Raw genomic sequence first — 23327 nt, 5'->3', positions numbered from 1 at the left:
CCAAAAAAAAAAAAGAAAGAAAAGAAAAGAAAACTATTTTTTACGTCCAAAGATTATTTACGTATTTTATTTTAAGTCGCTACAATCAAGGAATTATAAATAATGCTATAATACACGCTCCTATAGCTTATTAAAACAACTTCTATAGTCAATTAATTATTTTCAAAGTTAAAACTAATAAAATAAATTAGTGTTGTAACAAAAATATATTTGAGCACTCAAAAAAAAAAAATATATATATATATATATATATTTGAGAATGTTTTTGGTATTGCTAAAAGCTTTTTTTTTATGCCAAAAAACACTTTTCTCTAAAAGTTGTCATGTGTTGTATTATTAAAAAGATGTTGTTGGAGAATGTCAAAAACCACTTACAATAATTTTTGGAAAATCACTTAGACAAGGTTTTTTTTTTCCCTCAAAGTACTTTGACTAATAAACATTTCAAAAGCAATTTAGAATTAAACATTAAAGATATTTATTATTAATTTGTTTAAATGTTGTTTTATTTATAAATATAAAAATTAATGATTAAACCTTTGACATCAAGGTTTTCTCAAAAAAAAAAAAAAAAAATTGATATTAATTAGGTAATCAGTATCTTATCTATTGAACCATGGATGACAATTTGTTATTAATAACATTTTATTGAAGTATTTTGCTACAAAATATTTATTTTATAAGTACACTCTTAAAGAGGCTCGTCCATCTACATATTTAAAGTCTCTTCCAACGTGAGGAAAACTCTACTCCACCCTTAACTTTCATTTTTATATACAAAGGCTTTCTTCCTAAAAACTTTGACTTCAGTTCTCAAAATTCCAAGTTAGTCTCCTAATCCCCTTGGTTTTGGGATTTCAACCATGAACTTATTTAGACCAGCTTTCTCCTATCATGTATATAGAAGAAAGGTTATTGATTGAAACACTCTCTAGTCAATGCTACATGAATAAATCATAGAGCAACTCTTATTCCATAGAAATATATGAGTACCAACATAAAAAGTGAAATTCATAGTTTAAAATAATGATAGATTCACGGGTTGAGTATTAAAGGGGAAAAAAAATTAGAATATTATGTCCAAATACACTAAAAGAAAATCATATCGAAATTGTATCGGTAGAATACTAAAATTAGTACATCGATAATGACAACTACCCGAAACCAAATGTAGTCGAGGAATTAATTTCCTATGCCTTTCTTTGACAACTAAATATAGTATGGTCACACAATTGTCTAATAAAATTTGGCGAGGTGCACTCACGGATAACAATAATAAATTAAAAAAAAAAACTACCCTATTTTTCAAGATATATGCTAGGGTATTGGGCTTCCAGTATTAGTAACTACGAAAGCCGATGTAGGTTGGGCTTAAGAGATCTCACCTCGATCAAAAGCCCAATTTGAGTCCATGTCTAGGCCCAGTCCACTTCACACTCTCAGCTGCCGATAAGTTGGATATTCAACCAGATTAAAAAAATATAAAAACAAAAAAAAGGGGGAAGAAAATAAATAAATCCGAAATAATAATAGGAGTAAAGTCACCAGAGTATAGAAACTGAGGAAACCCATCGCCAAAAATTGCCTTGGAGAAGACGAAAACCCCTAAATCCTCCATTAATACCACCTCAATCCTCTCTCTTTACCACACTACAGATCGCGACTGTGGCTCTGCGAAACTCTTGAATCGGTTCTGTTGAGCAAAAATGTTTAGGAATCAGTACGACACGGACGTCACCACATGGAGCCCCGCCGGGAGGCTGTTTCAGGTGGAGTACGCGATGGAGGCGGTGAAGCAAGGCTCTGCGGCCATTGGCCTCCGATCCAAGACCCACGTGGTTCTAGCCTGCGTCAATAAGGCCAACTCCGAGCTATCCTCGCACCAGAAGAAGATCTTCAAAGTCGATGATCACATCGGCGTCGCCATTTCCGGCCTTACTGCTGATGGACGCGTTCTTTCCCGCTATATGAGATCTGAGTGTATCAATTACAGCTACACCTATGAATCCCCGCTTCCCGTCGGTCGTCTTGTAGTTCAACTGGCCGATAAGGCTCAGGTTCGTGAATGATGCCCTCATTCTGTTCACAATTTGCTGCTGCTTTGAATTTCTTACGCATTTGTTTGATTTTAGCTGTCTGTGCCGTGGGTTTGCATATGCTTGAATTTGTTTGGTTAGTGGCGGGACTTACGAATTGTTGCTGCCTGACAATTGAAGGGAAACTTTTTTTATTTATTAAGCTCTCTAACATGCGGAGTATCCTTAGTCAGTAACCGAGATTAGGGAACATTTGGCTTGGGGAATGGCACAAGGTCTATGCGTCTTCTTATTTACAGCATTTCGAGCTTTAAATCTAGCCAAAGATTATAGCCTTTATGTCTGTTACTTATCCTATGTTGTTGTATTTGTTAGGTTTATTCTTAACCGTACAGTGGTAGACACGGACTAGGACTTTAAGATCTTTGATTCGTGCGTTTATTTTAATTGTTGAATTAGTTAAAACCCACCTAGCGTTGCTGGTAGTTTGTTCTTTATAAATTATTTCTGCTTAATGGTTTAGGTTTTAGTAGAAGCTGGTAACTAGAGAAATTATTCTGACACAATGTGGCTATCACCAATGCACATATATGTCATATGTGATTGATGGACTTAAGAGTTGTGGACAAGAATTATATGCAGCTGGATAATTGAGGCCATGGTTGCATATTAGGGTTCAACTTTTGGAAAGTTCTCACATATTTTCCTTGCACTGTCACTGTCTTCGATCAATAATCTTAAGGGTCCTCAAAGTTTGAGGAATCGGGTTTAATAATTAATATGTGATGGGATGTTGAGAGGCACGAGGATGAAGCATTTTCTGCCTTCAAATTTAAGCTGGAGAAAATTGCAGTTCTAGAATTTTGTTGCACTGTGGTAGCGTTGTGTTGAATTTGGTTTTAGTAGATCCTTTGTAGCGTTAGATTCTGCTTCAAGTTCTTTGGTCTACCTTGAACAAAAAAAAAAAAAAAATTGTTCTTTTGTTTATTTGACCTTTTTTTTTTCCTCTTTTGCTATTCATTTTTACCGGCTCACTCCTAGCTTTGCTAGCAATATAGGGAATAAAATTTTGGTATTTATACCAAAATGCTCGTATTATAGCATAGAAAAAAAATTAATCTTGAATAAACCTTGCTTGCTGTATTTATCTCCATCTTTTTTGATTTTACAAGAGACCATGTATTCAAAACAAGAGTAAAGAAAAAAGTCAAAACAATGTAGATGCTAGAGGCTAGAGGCAAAGAGTAGAGGCCTTGCAAACTAGGTCAATGTAAAATACTGTGTAGTTACCAGACAAATTTATGTGAAGGGCACTCTTAACTAGAGGCTGTATGAATAAAATCACAAAATTTATTATTATTATTATTATTTTTTTTGGGTTAAGAAACTTATAAAAAGACCTTCCAGGACATTGTTGAGACTATAGTTAGTAAAAGGGAGATAAAAACATTTACACTAACCAAAGCTGTGACTGGAACATTATCAAAGAGATAGACGTTGTTGAATATCCTGTTGTTCCTTTCTAGCTAAATTTTCTGGACGAAAGCCCGATTAGTCATACCCATACGATTCCAGCTTCCTTCTTGAACAGGTGACCCACCAAGAGCGCTTGAAGAAAAAGCTTTAATTGAACTTGTACTCATATGGATGGAGTTTTCTTTGTCATGAAAGACTATAGTTTCTTTCTAACCAGATGAGCCACAAAAAAACTCTGATGGCACACCTCCAAATGGCTCTTGCTTTTCCTTTCAGCCACCAGTTGGAAAGAGCGTCAAGGAACCAATCTTCAATGCATTTGGGAAGGCAAACTGAGAAATGATTTTATCCCCCCTCCGACCCCTACTTTTTTTCTGCATTAAGTTAGGTTGCATCAACCTATATGGATCGAAGCCTCAAAGGGGAGATTATAATATCAAACTTCCTCATGGCCTTGCTATTCGGCACCTGATGTAGGTTACTTGATGTTGGTTATCCTATCATGATCTCTGTGGACCACCATTTCGATTCACCCTGTTCTTTCTCTGTGGAGACAGATTTCAACTGCTTTGTGCAACTGCTTTTGATAACTCGGTGAATTCCTTCCCACAATAATATTTTGAAGTATTCAGGATATACCTAATGTTGTTGTATTGGATGTAATTGTTGGTGTCATTAATACTTGCTCGAATCATCTAGATGTCTGTCCCTAGACTATAGGATCCACTCCAGACAGGTAATTAACAACTTCAAAAGCCATGCCTTCTTGGCCTGGTGTAATACTGGGTTTCTAATATTTTCCTTGACTAGAAAGTTTATCCATATTTGCTAGGAGGGGCAAAAGCCACAGACATTAGGTATGGTGAAATAGGAATAACACTAGGTACTTTACTGAGGTATTATCTCTTATTTGTATTTCCAGGGTTCCAGGCATGGTTGTTTTAATAGGGAAGACCAATTTCACACGTTCATAAACTTATGCCTTTCTCTAATTATCTTGGCCACTGGTTGCAGGTCTGCACCCAGCGCTCGTGGAAACGGCCATATGGAGTCGGTCTGCTGGTAGGTGGTCTGGATGAGTCTGGCGCTCACCTTTATTACAACTGCCCAAGTGGGAACTACTTCGAATATCAAGCTTTTGCCATAGGATCCCGTTCACAGGCTGCCAAGACATACTTGGAACGGAGATTTGATAACTTCAAGGACTCATCTAGAGACAACTTGATCAAAGATGCACTGATCGCTACCAGAGAAACCTTGCAAGGAGAAAAACTGACTTCCTCCATATGCACGGTTGCGATCTTAGGAGTTGGGGAGCCTTTCCATATATTGGATAGGGAAACTGTTCAGAAGTTGATTGATGAGTTTGAGATTGTTAAGGAGGATGATGTTCCTGCTGCGGATCAGGATGTTGCTGCCGAGCAGGGTGATTCTGCCGCCCCTGAACAAGCTGCAGGGACAGACCAAGGCAGTGCCCCAGATCAAGGCGTGGCCCCGATGGATATCTAAGGCCACACCGTGCAGACGTCGCCTCCCCCTTCCCCACTTCCTGGGTGTTTCTGTTAGGTTTGGTTCTTTAGTGCAGACATTTTGATACTTCTCTGTTGTGGCCTCAGATTTCGATTTTACATTTATGAAAGTTGTATCAGACCGTTGAAAAATGTGTTATCACAACTGATTATGTTTTCTATATTATGATTGGGAGAAGAACATTAAGCTGATCCATAATGGCTCTGAGACATATGGAATCAAGTTAGTGTTGATGAAATTTGAGCTGCATATGATATTGAATTCTGTGAAGCGAAATTTGCAGTAAAGAAGATGGACTGATTCCAATATGTGAACCAGTCCAACGCTAGATGATAGAAGATCTTAAAGCCATATAAAATTCACACTTTTTTTTTTTTGGTTGGGTGGATCTGTGCCTATTTTAATAGAATGAGTGCTTTATAAATTTTTTGTGAATCAATTAACATAGAATGTAAATAATTGATTCATCTACAACATTCCAATGTTTGCTTAGTCAATGGAAAATCATGATAACAATTAGTTTTTTTTTTAAATATATACATATATATAACATTATAGATTAGAAGGTAGAAATTAGAACATTTTGACCAAAGGCAATACACTATTATTAATAACTTAATCATTAAACATTGTTCAAGCCAACAATTACCATTTAATTAATTACATCATTTGATACCTCCAAAACTTTAAAAAAATTAAAAAAATTTAGCACAACAAATAGGGTGGAAGAATCGAACTTATAACCTTTGATCATAGGGTGTCAATTATCTCATATTGGCAAAATAATAATAATAATCTTCCTGATTCATAATTACTTCAATTCGAACTTTTTTTTTAAAGGTATTTAGTACCATCTTTAGAACATATAATATCACTGGTAATATAAAGTCTATCATTTACATATAAAATATAAATACATGTGACTTGATATATTATAACGCTTATCTAGTGCACATTAATCCAACTTTAAAATATAGTGATAAAAATGTCACTTCACCACTTCATTATTTAATCTTAATTGGTGTTGAAGATTCGCTTAAATTTTTTTTTTTGGAAATATTAGTGTATAAAATGTTATCTTATTACTAAAGATAATATTAAGCTATTCATAAAAATAATCCAATTATATGCACAATTACATCCACGAAGATATACACATAGAATGCAAAAATAAGCTTGAAAGCAGAAGAAATCACACTAATGGAAAAAGCAAATTTTTACATCTTGTTTGTGGAGACAAGGAGGAGAAGAAGAGTTACAGTAATAATTAGCATAAAAGTCATAACCCTGAGATTATCAAAGAGGTCCTCCAACTAGCTTCAAATAACTTACCTTTTTCCTTTCCCTCTTTCTGTGGAAAATTTAAAGAAGTCCATCCCAAATGCTTGTGAAAAGAGATGCCTGTTAATTGGAGAAAAATGATGCAAATGGACAGTGGAGCTTGATCATTGAGGGATCTCTGGGAGAGGAAGCCCTTTGATCTGCAAATGCTTGTGCATCCATTGCCAGTTTTCGGGGGTAACCTCGCCCCCGAGGGCACGGATAACAGACCCGCCGCTGCAGGATCCCAACTGGCAGCATTTCTCCAGAGATAATCCCTTCACTAGTCCATACAAGAACCCGCTAGCAAACAAGTCGCCTGCTCCAGTGGCATCGGTCGCCTTTGATTCCCCTATTGCAGGAACTCGGACAATCTGATATGTCAAGGTAAGTTATGTAACAACTTCATAACTAATAGTCCAGAAACACTCAGTTTCACACTCTTTGATCTCTTAATTTTGTATGTTGTTATGGGCCAAACAACTACAAATAAACAAAAAAGCAGAACAAAACAGAAGGATTCCTCAATGCCTGCAACGAGAAACTTTCCCATCCTATTGTGCAAGTAGTTGAAAATTTAAGCAGAAATAATTTGGTTCAAACATCCAAATGTAAGCTTGATGAGGAATCTGGTTAAAGCATCCCTTCACATAGCATCATCATGAGGCGATTATGTTTAAGGGGAAGATAAATCACTAACCTCTTTTCCATGTTTCGCAATACAGCCATTGGCGCCTAATGTCACGACAGCCCATTGACAGTGCTTTGCAAGAAATTCTAGTGCAACTTCAGGATCAGCATCTTTCTCGCCCCTGTAAACGTTACATACAGTATTAAAAATCAATGACATCTAATGGACAATGTTCTGCAATAGAGTTGAAATGTCCTAGAGAAGTAGCACAAATATCAGATTTACAATCAGTCAAGTTCGGAAAATAATAAGATTCGAAGCAATGGCAATCACCCTATCAACTCTTTTGCTTCGTCCTCGTTGGCAAAGCAAAGGTCTATATCCCCAGACTCCAGCAGTTGGAGAAGAGGTAATCTAAAATCCCGAACCATCTGACCAAATATAGAGATGTGAGCTACTTTATTTACCTCTAAACATTTCTATTAAAATGATATAATAGCCTCTTCTTCAAAGCAAAAAGCACACAAATGTCTGCCAAGGAATATACCTCAAAACTGGCCAAATCCAAGGACACAAAAACTTTCTCTTGTTTGGCCATCTTTACAGCCGCTTGAATAACTTCCAAGTTAAAAATACTATATCTCATTACAAGCCACTGCAATAAAGACATGGCAACAACCAAGTTATAAGTCTACCAAAAGCCCCTCCTAAGTCCAAAAGATTTAAAAGAATCGGCCCGTCGACAGGAAAAAAAGAAAAGGCCCCAAAACAAAAACAGTGACAAAGCCCACCTACAAGGAAGGGCTCCACCTTAAAATGATAATTGATTCATTCAACAGAGTTATAGCAATTGAAAAGGTTTCAATTAGTCTAGGTTACTGAGCAAAACATGACAGGAAGACGCAGAAATGTGATTATGAGGATCAAGAACAGAAAAAGTTACTTTAGGAAAATAATATTTCGCGATCTATTTTCAATTCTGGTCACTCTGACTTTCTTATTATATGCATGACATATATCATACACGTTACCAGAAGATAAACATGTGAGTATGCTAACCTTAGAGCCCTTGAAGTCATCTCTAGTCAGTTCATTCCCCTAGAAGATGAGAAAAGAAACAGAGGGTCAACCTAAAAAGTTATTGAAGTTCATCTGTTTAACATACCAAAGTACCAAATTGAGCAACTTATATCCAAAATGCATGCACTTACAAAAACGGACAACCAAGACAATAATATACCTGAACTTTGACTGCGCTCGAGAGACTGGGTCGCATTGTGCGATTGCCCAATGCATCAACCAGGCAAACACACTGCCGTACAATTTACAATACATTCTCAGAATGTTAAAATACATAAACACACAATGCAAATTTGTACACCCCTCCATGAAGGGAGTGAAGCAGACCTGAGCTGTGGAACCTTTAGTCATCCTCAATCTTGAGAGATTGACCCCATTGGAGCTCATGTTACAGACAAACAATTTTCCTTGCTCATCATCCCCACAGGCGCCAATAATTCCACAGCTGACTCCAAACCCTGCACTCAATCCTCGAATCGTGTTGGCAACGCTTCCCCCCGCTATTGTTTTGACCGGAGTCAGATCATCGGGCGAGGAAAGAATATAGGATTTCACGTCCCTCAGTATATGCTCAAGCTCTTCCATACCCACCTACACCCATATATATATATAAAGCAATCAACACAATGCATCTAAAGAAACTCCAAGTATACGCGCCATCCCATAATTAAACAGACGAAAGGCAGCACTTGCATACAAATAAAATGGCGAAAGCATAACCCGAAGAAACACAGAATCACGAAAGGAAAATCCAAACTGCTTCCCTACATGCTGGCCGCAGAGACTCTCAAATCAAAGAAAACGCACATAACTCATAAAACCAGGAGAATGGTCATCCCCACTATAAGGGCCAAGCAAAAATAACAAAAACCGCTCAAAATCCAAGCGTAAACTTGAAGAAGCACAGGCGGGCCTAATCAAAAGATCAATCGACAACACGAAAATGGGGCAATAGCCGCAACAGTGATCCGAAACCCGAGGAACCCCATAACCCAGAATCGAATAAAAGAAAAGAGAATGATGGGTTACCGGAATTGAGCCACCGCGGTCGCCGGGAATTCGATCGAGGAGAGAGGAATCGACGCGGGCAAGGTGGTCGACGAGGGCAGCGGGTTGGAGACCAAGAACAAGAGGGGCGGTTTCGGAGTCATGGTGAGTGTGAAGCTGAAGCAGAGGCTCGGCTCCCATTTTCGTGGCTCAAAGCCCACCTGTGTCTGTGTCTGTGTTTTCCTTTCTCTCTGCCCCTTTCGCCCATTTGCTCTGCCGCTTCCTTATATAGGCCTCCGTCGGGAACGGAATCTCCCACCACACAGAATGGAGAGCCAAAAACCCAACTCAATTATGACTCCCCTTGCCCCAAATTGCCCCTCACCACTTCCAGGACTTTGCTCCATTCTAATGCCCCTTTTGGAATTTTGGTTCAAAAGTAGAACCTTTTCTTTATATATTTAAATGGAATTTTTCTCAACTTTAGGGTGGGTTGTTTTATTTATTTATTTATTTTTATTTCAAGAGAACACCTAGGTGTGGAGATTCGAACTCACCATCTTTTGATCGAAAGTTGATATCTTACATAGTTGAATTTTGCTCATGTTGGCCGGTGTTAAGAGTGGTTTAGTTTGTTTTTGTTTGGTTCATTGATTTCATTTGTTAGTAAAATCTTTTTGGGTTAAAATAAAAATATCATTTTTGTTTGTTACTGAAATTATATTATACTCCAACCCTGAGGTTATGAGTTTGATCATCTACTCTCCTATGTTGTACTAAAAAAAAAAATTCTATTATACTCGATGTATTTTCAAAAGTTCAAAATTTAGTTTATGTGCTTTCAATAAATTTCAATAAATTTTATAATTAGTCTCTCATCCATTTATCGATCTATATATAATAAACTTAACAAAACTTTTTATATAGGGATTAAATTGTTACCAACTTTAAAATAGAGGGACTAAATTATTATATTTTAACATTCTTTTTCAATTCTGATTTGAAGAGGAATATTATTCTCAATGTTTATTTAGGATTAAAGAAATTAAAATTTTGAGTTTAAATTGGATTTTTTTTTGTTTTGAAAGGAGTTTAAATTGGACTTATGTAAACGTGTAAAGGTTAATAAATAATTTCTTCCTCTCACTTTATTTTTTATTTTTTTAATTCATGAACTCAAACAACCCATCAAATCCAATGTCAATAGTATATATCTTAATTAGTTAATTTATTTTTCGGGGTGTCGAAATTAATTGTGTTAAACTCAAATTATACTCTAATGTGAGTGGTTTCAATAAAATTGCTACATGCTCCATTGAGAATATTCCGTCAATACAATTAAATTTAATGGTAAAAAATAAATGGAAATATATGTATTATAGATTCCACACATTACAAAAGTGAATAAAAAAACTAAATATGTAATTTAGTATTAAAATCTATATCATTTTTTTAAAAATTTATCCTATAGTATTTCAAAAAATTGAGATATTAAAATTCTTAAATCAAATCTATATTTAGCCAACTACTAAAAGTTCGTAAAATTGAAACTAAATCGACTAATTAAAGACATCATATATTTATTTCAAATTTTTACTCCTATATCGAACACCATTAAAATTGAATAAAAAAATATAATCTATTATGTTAAACATTTTGAATATCTATCTCACCATACTTGAATGAAGTAAAAGAAGATGCCAGCTAATAAAAAAAAAACAATTTTATTTTGTTAAATATTATACCTTTTTCACTCAATTTTGGAGAATTTGTCAAAACAAACTTGATTGAATAATTTTGACGGTCGAATCCAAACCTTTAAAATACCATGGATGTAACAAAAAAAATATATATAACAATTATTATGAGGGACGAATCAAGTTGAACTCACCATACACCCTACCCATATCCGTAATGAGTCAGCACTCATCGATCTGGCTACAAAATCTGCAGATGGAATATCGGCCTTCATAATCAACCAATTCGTCCTCGTACACCTATAAAAAGAGGAATTGGTAATTCCTACGAGAGTATGTTTGAATCCCTTCTACAAGACACTACACTCATTCTCAACTTAAGCAAAGGAATGCTTACTTTTGTCGTACAGATTACCAAATACACAAGAGGGATAAGCTTAGATGACTTGGATGGATATTTTCGTACACGAACATCTATCTTTATCTTGCAAGTTACCTAATATACAGGAGGGATAAGCCTAATAGTTTGGACAAACAATTTCGTGCACGAATATCAACTTTATCTTGCATTTTGCATGTTATCTAATACACAAGAGGGATAAACCAAACAGCTTGAACCGACATTTCTAGCAACAACAATATTGAACAAATAATAATAGAGCCTAAATGATTTTTTTTTTTTTGAGATACCAAATAATAATATTGAAAAAAAAAAGTTTTGTAATTATGGAGATAATAAAGGACAGGTGTAGGTGGTCCACAAAAAGATTCAGGGCGGGCCGTATAGCGCCATTAACCCACTGGATTTTAGAATCTTTTTCTTTTCTTTTCTTTTTTCCCGCGGATAATTGTCCTGGTCGTGGGGCCCGCTTATTTTGCCATTTTTTAAATGAATATTATACTTTAAAGAAATTATTTAAAAATAATAATAATAATTTGGAAACCTTTCCCAAAGAAAAAGAAAAAAAGAACTTATTAAAAATCATTTTTCATCTGTTGTATTAAAAATAAAATTTTTGACGAGTGTTTCATAATACAATTAATAGGTTTTTGTTATGATTTTAGTTAAAGCTTCAGCCCATTCAAGCAAAAAAGGAAAAAAAAAAAGCTAGATATATGTTTTTATTTTTCTCCTTTAACGGCTTTTAATCCAATTCATATTATTTAAAAGGTTTTTAATTTGTGTTGAAGTGTTACGAGTTTTAATCGAGTAGGTTACATATTTTAAATAATTTCAATTAGGGAGAATGTTATGTTAAGGTTGGTTGATCTTGATAATTAGCTAACATAAAATAACATTCAATGACTTAGCAGAATTTAGATGATAAATTATGCCAGAGAACATTTTTTTTTTAATTTATCATTCAAATTTATTAAATTTTGACTTTTTCTCCTGAATTTATATTAATTTACTTAATCTAGTCTCATGTGAGCTTATCATCCATCAATAATAATTGATATCCACTAACAAAAATAGTATAACTATTATTTGTTAACAAACATAAGTTAGTTAATTGAAACTCTCTAAAACAATAGGACAAATTTGAAAAAATTCAAACAATCCTAAAATTAAAACATTTAAGCATCTCGTAAGTATCTTAATTTTAAAAAATATAATATTTACTAAAAACGATTTCGAGGATATGATTTCAAATATTTATTTAGGTAAATATTTATTAATCATATAAATAAGCAAAACAAGACATGTCGTATAAGATTTATGTCAAATAATTTATAAAAAAATAGTTTTTTTTATAGGATTTAAAGATCGAAACAACATGTTTGAAAAATAATAGAGTATTAAAATAGAATAAGCATATACTTCGACCTAAACTTAAATGTTTTTTAAGATAACATTTATTTTCCTTGAAATTTAAATACAATTAAATGCAATTGTTTATTGATCTACACAGGTGTGCACTGCCATGCCTAAGAAAGCAGGCAAGGACAACGCTCTTTTTGACCGATTGGTGACTATTATTGCTCATGCCACCATTTAAGATTTTTGATTAAATTACCGATCATGTCCCACAATTTAAGTTTAATTTCAATCATTGTGATTTTAAAATTTTAAGATTGAGATCTGTTCCACAAGTAAACCATATGACCATACAAAAGTTTATAATAGACATAAACTATTTTTTTCATTGCTAATTGACCTTAAAATAAAATTTCATAAATATTGATATAGTATCAAAATTTAATAAAAAAGTTTAGATGAACATCCAATTGAAAAAGATGTCACTTTTAGAGCTTAAAAGGAAAAAGAGTTTGATTTAACCTATTATTCAAAATTTTGCAGGGGGAGCTCATGTGAGCATAAATAACCTCTCTAAAGAGCGATTTTTTAAGTATGAAAATGTTAAGCATTAATCAAATTTGAGGGGGTTTAAAGCTTAGATATAGGAAATAAGTGTTTAATTTAAGAAAACTATGCGAGAGATGTCCGATTATCTCGAAATTATAGAGTATTCTACGTTTTTATAAAACAAAAATAATAATTTATATACTCTTAGATTCCAACAAAGTCTTAAGCTTAACTCACTCAAACTTTCACCTCAAATATGGGTGGTAGGTCGACCCCACCCATACTCTAATTAAAGAAGCCTATCCAAAATTTTTATTATTGTCTGCAAATAATTATCACCAACGCCAACTCCTTGGAACATTTTTTGGGAAATTGCTTTCGGCAAAAGCCATGCCTACGCCTACACCTGCGCTCCTCTCCCTCCCGATAAGCACCACGTGAAATCATTGCTTATAATGTTTCTATCTTTCTTTTTTTTTTTTTAAATATTTTCAAAATTGTAGAGATGTTGTATCCATGTCTAATTTGTTTCAAAATATTATTTTATCAGTTCTAATTTTTTTCTTAAAAGATCAATACAGAATATTACCAAATGGGGGAAAACACTACCACACAACAATGGTCAATGGGATTTGTTTTCTTAGAAGCCTTTTTCTTTTGTTATTATTACTATTTTTTTTCAGACATTGGCTACCTCAAATCACGGCCATATCATACAAAATATTTGGCTTTTCTAAGATTCCAGCCTCAGGGTTTCTTTTTAAATCTTATGATTTCAACGAGAATCTCATCCACTCCTATTATAATCTTGAGATTCCCAGACAAACTAAAGTTTAGTGGGTTTGTTTTAACACAAATTTTCTGAATTATCAAACTCATCTTTTAGACCAACTCAAATTATTCATGTATTTGGTCTCTTTGTTTGTATTGGATCTAGACATATAATTAGGATAAATTATTTTATTAATTTAAATCTCTCTTTTATTCTCTAATTCATTTTAGACCTTCACGTTTCATCTAATTGTTAGAATGTTAATACACACTTGAAATCACGTTTCAGTGTGTTTAAAGTAAAACAGTGAAAACCAAAACAAAATAATCTTAAAAGTTCAAGAGAACAAGATAAGATTTAAACCTATCTCCGATACTACTCTAATACCATATAATTTCTCGTAATTAACTAATTCTGGTTTGTGGTTTGAACATGAGAAAAGTACACAATTATATATAGTATATATTAACTATTTTAAATCATTAATCCATACTATTATCAATCAATGATTTCTCGCACAAATGTGTTTTATGTAATCTGCTTGATCAAGCTCATTAAATTAAAGCCTCGGGCTGGTACCAAATATTCAGACTCCCAATTTATAATGTAAAAATGATCAAAGAATCCAAGGACTTGAACAAACAGAGTAGATAGCAGTCCTCAGCAGCTTCCACACCACTGTAGGAGTCATTTTTTAACATCAGCAAAATGATTGGGAAAGGAAAATTTTGACCTTCAAATACAGATGAACAAACTTACATTCTACTTTATGAAGTCAGTTTTCATCCTGAGCAGTAAAACCATTTCTAAAAAGCTGCCGGAAGAATAGTCCCAACGGCCAAAATGGAAGCCATGATTCTGCCGTAGAAGATGATCCGATATTATTGTGAAAGTACACAAACTCTTTTACAATGTATTTTTGCATGTGATGCCAAATACTCCTCAGCTAAACTCAAGATTGAATAAAGGGGGTTTATTTCTGCAGAGGCTTGGGATCTTTATCGGGTAAGACGTTATCGGGAAGGATGAGTTCGGGGGGTGTTTCACGGACAACACCAAGCATCGAGTCATATTCCTCATCCCTGCGAGCGAACTTCTTGCGAAGCACTTTCTCAAACTCGATTTCATCGAAAGGCTTTGCATTTTCAGCTGCGTGAACCTGTGCAAGGTTCAAGTAATTGGTAGCAGACTGAGATATGAAAGCTATCTCTTCATCAGTGAGCTTTCGGAGGAATTTTGCAGGATTTCCTCCCCATACCTGCAAATAAACATTGTGGTAAGGCTCACTATCTGTGACCACATAAGGCTGACATATAAGGCTGAGTCTATGCTCAAATGCAAGTTTAGAACAACAGACTGTTCCAACTAAGAGATCGTTGAGAACGCATTCATGTAACAGATGTCATTGGCAAGGGTTCCCTCTATTCTACCCCTGGCCTCTAGCTTGTTTTTTTTTCTCTCCATTTGTTGAATATATGGTCTCTTTTTAAAAAAATAAATAGAGAGAATACAATGAAGCATGTGGAATAGTTATATCATCAGCAATAGCCTGAATTTCAAGACAGCCAATCTGCTGCATACTACAGTTTTAAGAGCAAAATTTACAGAGTCAAATAATCAAGTAGGCAATAAGAAAACATCTTATTACGTGCATCGAACTTATTGACAACGTTTTAGGTTTTAGTAGTGTCATTCCTACTGGCACAAACATAATCCTCAAGTATAGAACAAGAAATAGGAACAGGCCTCTTTCCCTCTTTCCTGTAGCAGTATTGGTGTCGGATAATTAAAATGCAAAACTCAGCCCTTCTCTAGAGAGTTTATGGAGATTTATTCATGACAAACAAGCTTTGCGGAGGTCCACAGCTTCTTCTCAAGTTAATCTTATATAACTTGAAGAGGGGAAGATAATCAGGTGTTGGGAAGATAAATGGATCGATTAAAAGCCTATTTGCCCAAGTATTTCCAGAATCTGCTCAATACCCAATACTAAAGAGTAAAGGGGAATTTATCAATTATCAAAGAGGTAAGGAATTTCAACAGTCGAGATTGGGATCTAAGACTGAATCTTTTTGATAGAGAGGTACAAATTGAATTTTCCCAATAGAGAAGATAGAAACAGTAAGATTTGACCCAACAGATTGAGTAGCTTTTTTCTGATTGGATTCTTAATACCTAACATTGAATTCTTATCTCACTAAACTTATTTTGAATATCAAAGATCCCAAAGCAAATCACATTCATCCTTTGGCCTGTGGCTTACAAGAGTTTAAACACGCATGTTAGAGCTCAGAAACTAAATTCTTATATATCTATTTCGCCTTGTGCTCAAGAAATGAGGAAATGAGGAAGTCATCTTTTTCTTGATTGTGATTTTGTCATGAATGTGTGGCACCTTATTTCTACATCTGGGATGGCTTTTTGTCTAGACATCACAGAGTGGCTAATGAAAAACTTATCGACTGGTGGTTAAACAACAAGGCTAAAGTACTTTGGAATGATACTGTTTGAGCCTCTTTTGTGGTTCATTTGGATAGAAAGAACTGCTACACTGTTTGATGACAAACAAAAATTTTTAAACGTGTCTAGCTTATAGCTTCAAGTCTATTTGTAATTCTAATAATTTTTAGATCAACTTTGATTGGGGTTGCTTTTTGTAACCTTGTTTGGCAAGCGACCTATCCTCCCTTGGCCTTTAAGGTGTATCTCTCTTTTCCTTCGTTTCTTTATACAAACTACCTGTTTCCTTATCTTTTTTTTTTAATTAAAAAAACCTTATTGACAAGTACCTCTCCAGAGGGGATCTTAGTATTCTGCCTCACAAGAGCTCCAGCAGCTACCATGGCATTCTTCTCAACAACGACGCCATCAAGTAATGTTGCACCCATGCCAACAAAAGCCTCATCCTCAATAGTGCAGCCATGTATTACAGCACTATGACCTGTCGAGTTCAAACTTTGTTTAAGTAAGAAAAATTCAAACACGTGCAACCTCAGCATGCTCAACAGCATACATGCAAAAAGAATCAGAAGACAAATATATTATAGGCTATAGCCAATATAACATAGCCAGAATACACAAACCTACGGTGACATTGTCGCCAATGATGGTCGGCAAAACCTTTCCACTTAGATTAGATTTTGCCACGTGCACAAGGGTGTTGTCCTGTATGTTAGTTCCAGATCCCACACTGATGCTGTTCACATCACCTAGTCAAATAGATATTTGAGTTATGGAACAAAACTTACAGAGTGTTCAATATAAAAGTAATGTCACTGGCTAACGTGATATGGATTAAATGTCTACTATAATTCAAGTTTCATGCTATTACTATAATGTTGATTTAATAGGTGATTAATGAATAGAGATCCTTTCTTGTGATTGTTATTATTCCAGACTTTGAAGTTGTTTGACGATTGTGTTTTAAATGATTTTATGCTCTTGCCTCTTGCAAAATGGATAGCTGTTATCCAAAACATGTTTGCAAAGTTTATTTTTCAAATCAATAAAAAAAAATATAAGTAGACAATTTTTTCTTATAAATTACTTTTCATTACAAAAATGAGTAGTAGTACAAGGGAAAATGAGACATCCTCCCAACCTACAAAAGCTAAAGAAGATTACAAAAAAGCCTTTTCCAACTTTCAGAAAAGGAGAATAAGCACAAAAAATATTTGATTTACAGCGCCAAAGGGCACCACTAAATCTCACTAGCTCCTAAAGCTCAGAAAGTTCGGTATTTTTTCCTTTGAACAAATTGGGACTTCCTCTCTAGTCAAAGCCTCAAAAGAGACACCTTCACCACACTATCCCACCCGAAGCATCTTTCCTTTCCTCTAGGAAGGAACCCCTTGAATTAATTGAGCTAAGGAAGAGGGCAAATCTTTCCGAACACATCAATCTAAAGTCTAAACTCAAGACTTCCAAAATTAAACTCCAAATGGAGGAAAAGGCATGCTTGGAGACGTTTGTAGCATAAGTGATGAGACACATCAAGAAGGAGAGAAATTTGGGAAGGTTGAATTAGGAATTCTCTGTGGTCCAAGCATCCTCTTCCTCCCACACCCACGGGCCGCTAGCTCTACTGTTTCTGTCCCACCTAATTTGGGCAAACCAAATTTACAAACTTTTTTGTACCAGAGTGCTTCCTTCTCCTGAGAAAATCTCCACAACCATTCGGCCATTATAAGAGAAGTGTTCTTCATTTTAAGATTACCCACCCCCAAACCTCCACATTCTAACAGTAGACAAATATTTGCCAATTAACCAGGCAGTTTTCACCTTCTCCATTTTCCCACCCCAGATGAAATCTCTAATGAGTTTTCCACCATGTACAACCTTACCCAACATCTTGAAGAAAGAAGCGAAAATAAGGCCCTATGAAAGAAGTGAAATTGGGGAAGATTGAAAAATTGGAAGAATGTTTACCTTTCAAAGGGTGTAGGGCTCTGTCTTGCACAGTCGGTCCTCTCTAATATCCCCTTACTAGAGATGAGGATAAAGCTTTTCTTTTAGGTTTTAATATTTAGCTAGAATTTCAACACGTTTTAAAGAGTGGATTGTTAAACAAAGAAGTTGGTAAACAAGCTTGGAGCTGTTTGAGTACACTTGATTAAAATTGTTTTGTAGATTAACATTTTGAAACTCCTCCATAAATTGTAATTTTATAAAATGTTAGGTAAAATAACTTCTGTTCTTGTAAGTTCATTTATTATTTTCTATTAGTTTAAAATACAACACATTTAACCAAGTTACACTTAAAAAAATAATTAACAATAATATGTGAACAATATATTTTACAAAACATGCTGAGAAATACATGAAACAACAAGGTACTATTTTGTTTTTTTTTTAATGAAAATTATTTTTATAATTAATGCTACCAAACACGTTTTTGACATCAAAATTTTGTTTTTCATTTTTGAAAGCAAAAAACTATTTTAAAGCTTTACTATTCCAAACAGACCCTTAATTTCTAAAACTAAAAAATTAAAAACGAAATTGTTACACCAAATAGGCGGTAGAGGATGGTACTATAGTAGTCACCTACCCAAAATTTAATATCCTATGAGTTTCCTATTCAACCAAATATAGTAGGGTCACCCAGTGTCTCATGAAAAATTTAATATCCTATGAGTTTCCTATGCAACCAAATATAGTAGGGTCAGCCAGTGTATCGTAAAAATAGTCAAGGACACATGGCCCAAACACTCACAGATATTTAAAAAAAAAAAAGGCACCGAAGATGTTTGTAGATTTACCTTCTAAATTTGTTTTCTATTTGTTTTCTTCATTTAAACACGGTTAGAAAATATATCTTTTATTTTAATATTTTAATTTATTTCTTCTCTATAATAATTTTAAAATATAATTCACATAAATGAAATAATTTTATATGAATAATAAATTTGATGAACGTAGAAATCACATGAAACCAGAAAAATATTGATTTGGTTCTGTTGTTTTTAAACTAAAAACTACTTAAAAGTTATCCAACAGAACTGAGTCTTCTACATCTAAAACTATTCTAATTTCTAAAAATAAAAGACCAACTTTAAACGTAATTTCCAGACAGACCCAAGTTATCCAAACATCATTAAATAATAATGGTGAAAATGGACTGCAAGAGTAAGCCAAGAACTAGCAAGTAAAAAGTATGGTAAATGTAAAACATGTGCCGGTAGATATATAATTAACAGGAAAAACCATAGTAACAGATATTTAATGCACCTCTGAGTGCATGAATGAAAGTGAGCCAATGATAATTGAAATGTAAATGGATACAGAGAAAGATTACGAATAAAGTAGCAAATAACTACTTAAGAGAATATATAGAAAATTGTATTAAAAAGAAAAAAAAAATGAATTAAATTTTTACCCTCGAGTTTGACGAGGTGAGTTGATTTTAAACCTAAGCTTTTAATATCATCACAACAATTTCTACTTTGTGTTAGGATTCCATACATCATTAAAAAATATTCTCACTCATTAGATCATAAACAAAAACTAGTATGAAATTGATGGTGCCTCAAAGAAAGTTGGCATTGGGGTTGTATTTTTGTTGAAATTTGTGCGTTTTGGAGATTTATTCAATAATTGATTTGTGCAATGATTTGCTACGACTTAATATTATACATTGACTTGTTAGGGCTTAATTTTTTTGTTGAAATTGTTGGGTTTGGGGAAATTTTAATTTTTTACAATGCTATTTGTTGAAATTAGAAGGTGAATCATGAATGTGAGTATGACTCAAGCCGTAAGGTTTTTGCAACCCTTATCTAAGTGACCAAGTCCGTTCCAAGGTAAAAGTTAATTCATCTTGCCAAGTTTAAGGGTAAAAATTCAATTTTATCCAAATCACCAAAATACCCAACACATCGAACATTGATGAACTGTCACTGCATGAATTTTTTGGAAAAACCTTCATGTTAATTGCAGAAAAAACTAGGAAATAATACAACAGTAAACTAGTCTTTCGCATAGGTTTTACCTCTTAAAACACATCCATACCAAATAGATGATCCACTTCCCACTTGAACGTCCCCAATAATGGATGCACTTGGGGCTACAAATACGTCCTTGTCAACCACAGGAGCCTTATCAAATATGTTCATCAGAGTTCGATGTCTAGACACTGCAGAGAGGTCTCAGACATATTAGGCCATCAAGTATTAAGATTATAGAACAAAGAAGAGGAACTCATAATCTAATCGGGGAACCAGAACAACCAATACATAACAGAAAGTTAAGCAAATCTAACAGCAAATGAGTTACAGAAACAATGCCATTAATAATTACACTTGGAAAGCTCCAAGTGAGTCATTACACTAAAACTATATTTCCTAAAGTACATCTGCATTTGTTATCAAGAATTCCATAATACCCAGTAATTATCGTTTGACCACATTCGACACCCCCTCGTTGGAAATCATTGAAGCATTGTCTCATATACCACAAAATCAACAATTCTAATAGAAATTCCCAAAGAATTCGTGTTACACGTCCGTAAACTCATCACTCGAAAACCCCATCCACCACACAAATTAAGAGTCTACGGGAACCCTCGCGTCGCTGTTCAATTCCGTTGAGATTAAAAAACAAAAACACTGCACGACCCAGAAGCTGATTTTCAGCGACGTACACTCGTGTTCAATCAATCAAATTCACCCAACATCAATTAGCATTTCCGTAAGCTGATCCAGTCAGAATAAGAAGACTACCGAAACATATCCGGGTGGGGAAGTGAAAATTAAGGGGAAAGATCCGAGAGTAGAGTGCTTACGCTGTTCTTGGAAGAAATATCTCCCTTGGAGGCGACAGCCAAGGCGATCGATTGCCTGTCCCGTCTCACGGATCCAAAATCCAACGGTGTAAATGGCTTTCCCCAGAGTCCCCATCTTCTTCTTCTTGTTCCTCCTCTCCGATCTCGCGCTCAACGGAGCCAACCAAAATCACTGGGAGCTTTTGAGCTTCTTCTTGCGTCTGCGTGAAATGGAACGAAGAAGGCAGAGCAGAGCTACGAGGAAATGGGATTGCCGCAGTAGGGTAGAATATCCGGCCACTAACTGAAGGCCAAATTGGGAATAAACCTAACAAAACGGTGCGTTTTATTTGCCTCAGGTGCTGCAATTGCAAATCAAAAAAAAAGAAAAAAAACTCAAACCTATGATTTGCCGGATAATTTGAATTCTGCTCAAGTTAACATTTATTTTAAAATTTTGTTCCACGAGTAAAATATATTGATTAATAAATAATAAACTTGATTAATAAATAATGAACGCTAAATCCTTCTAAAATGAATGAGTAGCAAGGAGTAAAAACCTCTGTTTATGAGTTTCATGTTAAAATCCTTCCTCGCACTTTTTAAACAATAAAATATAGAATATGTCAACTTAAACGTACCTCATGTCGTTGAATTCCAAAAAATGAATTAAAAATAAAATAATATAACATATCTCCTTGCATGATGGCATATAAATATGTTCACATTAGATGACTCTTCGACTAATATAATTTTTTGAAAAATAATATCAAGTTTAAAAAAACACAGTTAATTTATATATTCTTTTCGTATTTGTAATGGAATATGTTTGATCAAGTTTCAATCGCGAATATCGAACTCCAGATATTGGATTTGTAAAACAGAGTTAGCATTACAACGTTCAAGTCTTATATGATCTATACTTGAGAGAGAATATAGTTTCGCATACCTAAAAAGTGAGGCAAGCGACTTCATTTATAGGTGTTGAGCTTCCGATGGTGGTTGAGGAGTGGTTATGACTCTAAAATTTCGAAGTGTAAAAAAAATGAATACTTCGACAAAAGTTATTTCCTACAATATTTGGTATCATCATGGGAGTTGAACTCATTCTCTCTTAATTAATTATAGCTTATTTAGACTAATAAGTCACACGTGATTGATTCTAATGAATTATTAGGAATGAGATATCACCCATCTTAAAATGCTCTTTTGTAGCTCATCCAACCAAGTGACATCAACTTTTAGTTTCTAGTTATGTGCTTATGGAGGAATCCAATTTATTTATACTTGATCGTGCCTCTTAAAGTCTGGATAATTCTAATTTTCTTAAATTTTAGCGTTGTCATGCACACTCATTGACTTTTAATTTGAGCAATTTACTTAAAAGATATCAAAACTGCTCATATTTTTTCCCTAGTGCAAGGGTAAAAAATAAACAAGTAAATTAAGAATATGTCATTTTTCAGTACCATATAGTTTTGTGCATTTTCCTAAATAGATAATACAACCAAGTAAAACAAAAATACCAAACTTAAGTTGGATTCAAACAAATATTTGAGTTGATCGGAGTTCTAATAATTCATAAAAGAAGACTAGCTCCATAAATGTCATGAACTTTTTAAGGACACTATTCTACCTAAATAGTTTCAAAATCCTTCTCCAAGACAAATTTTACGATTGCATTTGTGAGCTATTTGCACAATATCTTAAAGTAGGAGATGATACATCTTCTAATTATTTAGAAATTTATATAGCTTATTCCACTACCATACTCTTTTTATTCATCCAACAATTGCATGTTTCTACCAAGGCAGGTAATAAGAGAAAGTGAGAGTGATTTATCAACTCTAGTTATGTTGGGAATCTTATTAATCCTTAGATAATTTTTTTTTTAAATTGTGCTCAAGTAATGATCACATACATAGGAGATTCAAAACATGGTATGAGCTAAGAATAGCTACGTTACATAATCTTAATAATGTAGGGTAATAAGGTAGGTTATTTTTATTTTTTTCTTTTAGAAAAGATAGAGGTGTATTGTCGTTATGTATGAATATCCGTCCGATGTAATTTAATTAAAAAGTTTTTTTAGTATTATTTGGTAAAATTGCAACCATTCATGTTTCATTTCAATGTAGTTTTTACCATTTTTACTCTATTTCATAAAATTACATATTTACAAATATTTTGAAAATAGTAGCTCCACCCAAAAATTTATTTAATAGCCTT

The 23327-nt window shown here is 34.1% G+C and overlaps 3 protein-coding genes across 3 annotated transcripts; 1 reads left to right on the top strand and 2 right to left on the bottom strand.

Moving 5' to 3' along the window:
* Window positions 1-1520: 1520 nt before the first annotated feature.
* On the top strand, window positions 1521-5312 carry LOC111013999 (proteasome subunit alpha type-1-A). The gene is made up of 2 exons (XM_022288585.2): window positions 1521-2057; window positions 4527-5312. Exons 1-2 carry the CDS (start codon window positions 1707-1709, stop codon window positions 5019-5021), a joined length of 846 nt encoding a protein of 281 aa, XP_022144277.1. The 5' UTR covers window positions 1521-1706; the 3' UTR covers window positions 5022-5312.
* Window positions 5313-6205: 893 nt separating this feature from the next.
* On the bottom strand, window positions 6206-9377 carry LOC111014039 (pfkB-like carbohydrate kinase family protein). The gene is made up of 8 exons (XM_022288640.2): window positions 9103-9377; window positions 8401-8664; window positions 8234-8305; window positions 8053-8091; window positions 7541-7648; window positions 7327-7424; window positions 7063-7174; window positions 6206-6736 (listed from the first exon to the last, which is right to left on the bottom strand). Exons 1-8 carry the CDS (start codon window positions 9259-9261, stop codon window positions 6488-6490), a joined length of 1101 nt encoding a protein of 366 aa, XP_022144332.1. The 5' UTR covers window positions 9262-9377; the 3' UTR covers window positions 6206-6487.
* Window positions 9378-14410: 5033 nt separating this feature from the next.
* LOC111013980 (gamma carbonic anhydrase 1) lies at window positions 14411-21395 on the bottom strand. Its single transcript, XM_022288557.2, has 5 exons — window positions 21120-21395; window positions 20328-20471; window positions 16921-17046; window positions 16627-16778; window positions 14411-15095 (listed from the first exon to the last, which is right to left on the bottom strand). Exons 1-5 carry the CDS (start codon window positions 21232-21234, stop codon window positions 14811-14813), a joined length of 822 nt encoding a protein of 273 aa, XP_022144249.1. The 5' UTR covers window positions 21235-21395; the 3' UTR covers window positions 14411-14810.
* Window positions 21396-23327: the final 1932 nt, after the last annotated feature.

Source organism: Momordica charantia (genome assembly GCF_013281855.1).
Source record: "Momordica charantia cultivar OHB3-1 chromosome 8 unlocalized genomic scaffold, Mcharantia_2.0 BLBB01000008.1, whole genome shotgun sequence".
NCBI classification, from domain to species: domain Eukaryota; kingdom Viridiplantae; phylum Streptophyta; class Magnoliopsida; order Cucurbitales; family Cucurbitaceae; genus Momordica; species Momordica charantia.
The sequence above is the reverse complement of the archived record's forward strand: the minus strand, read 5'-3'. Positions and strand labels throughout refer to the sequence as shown.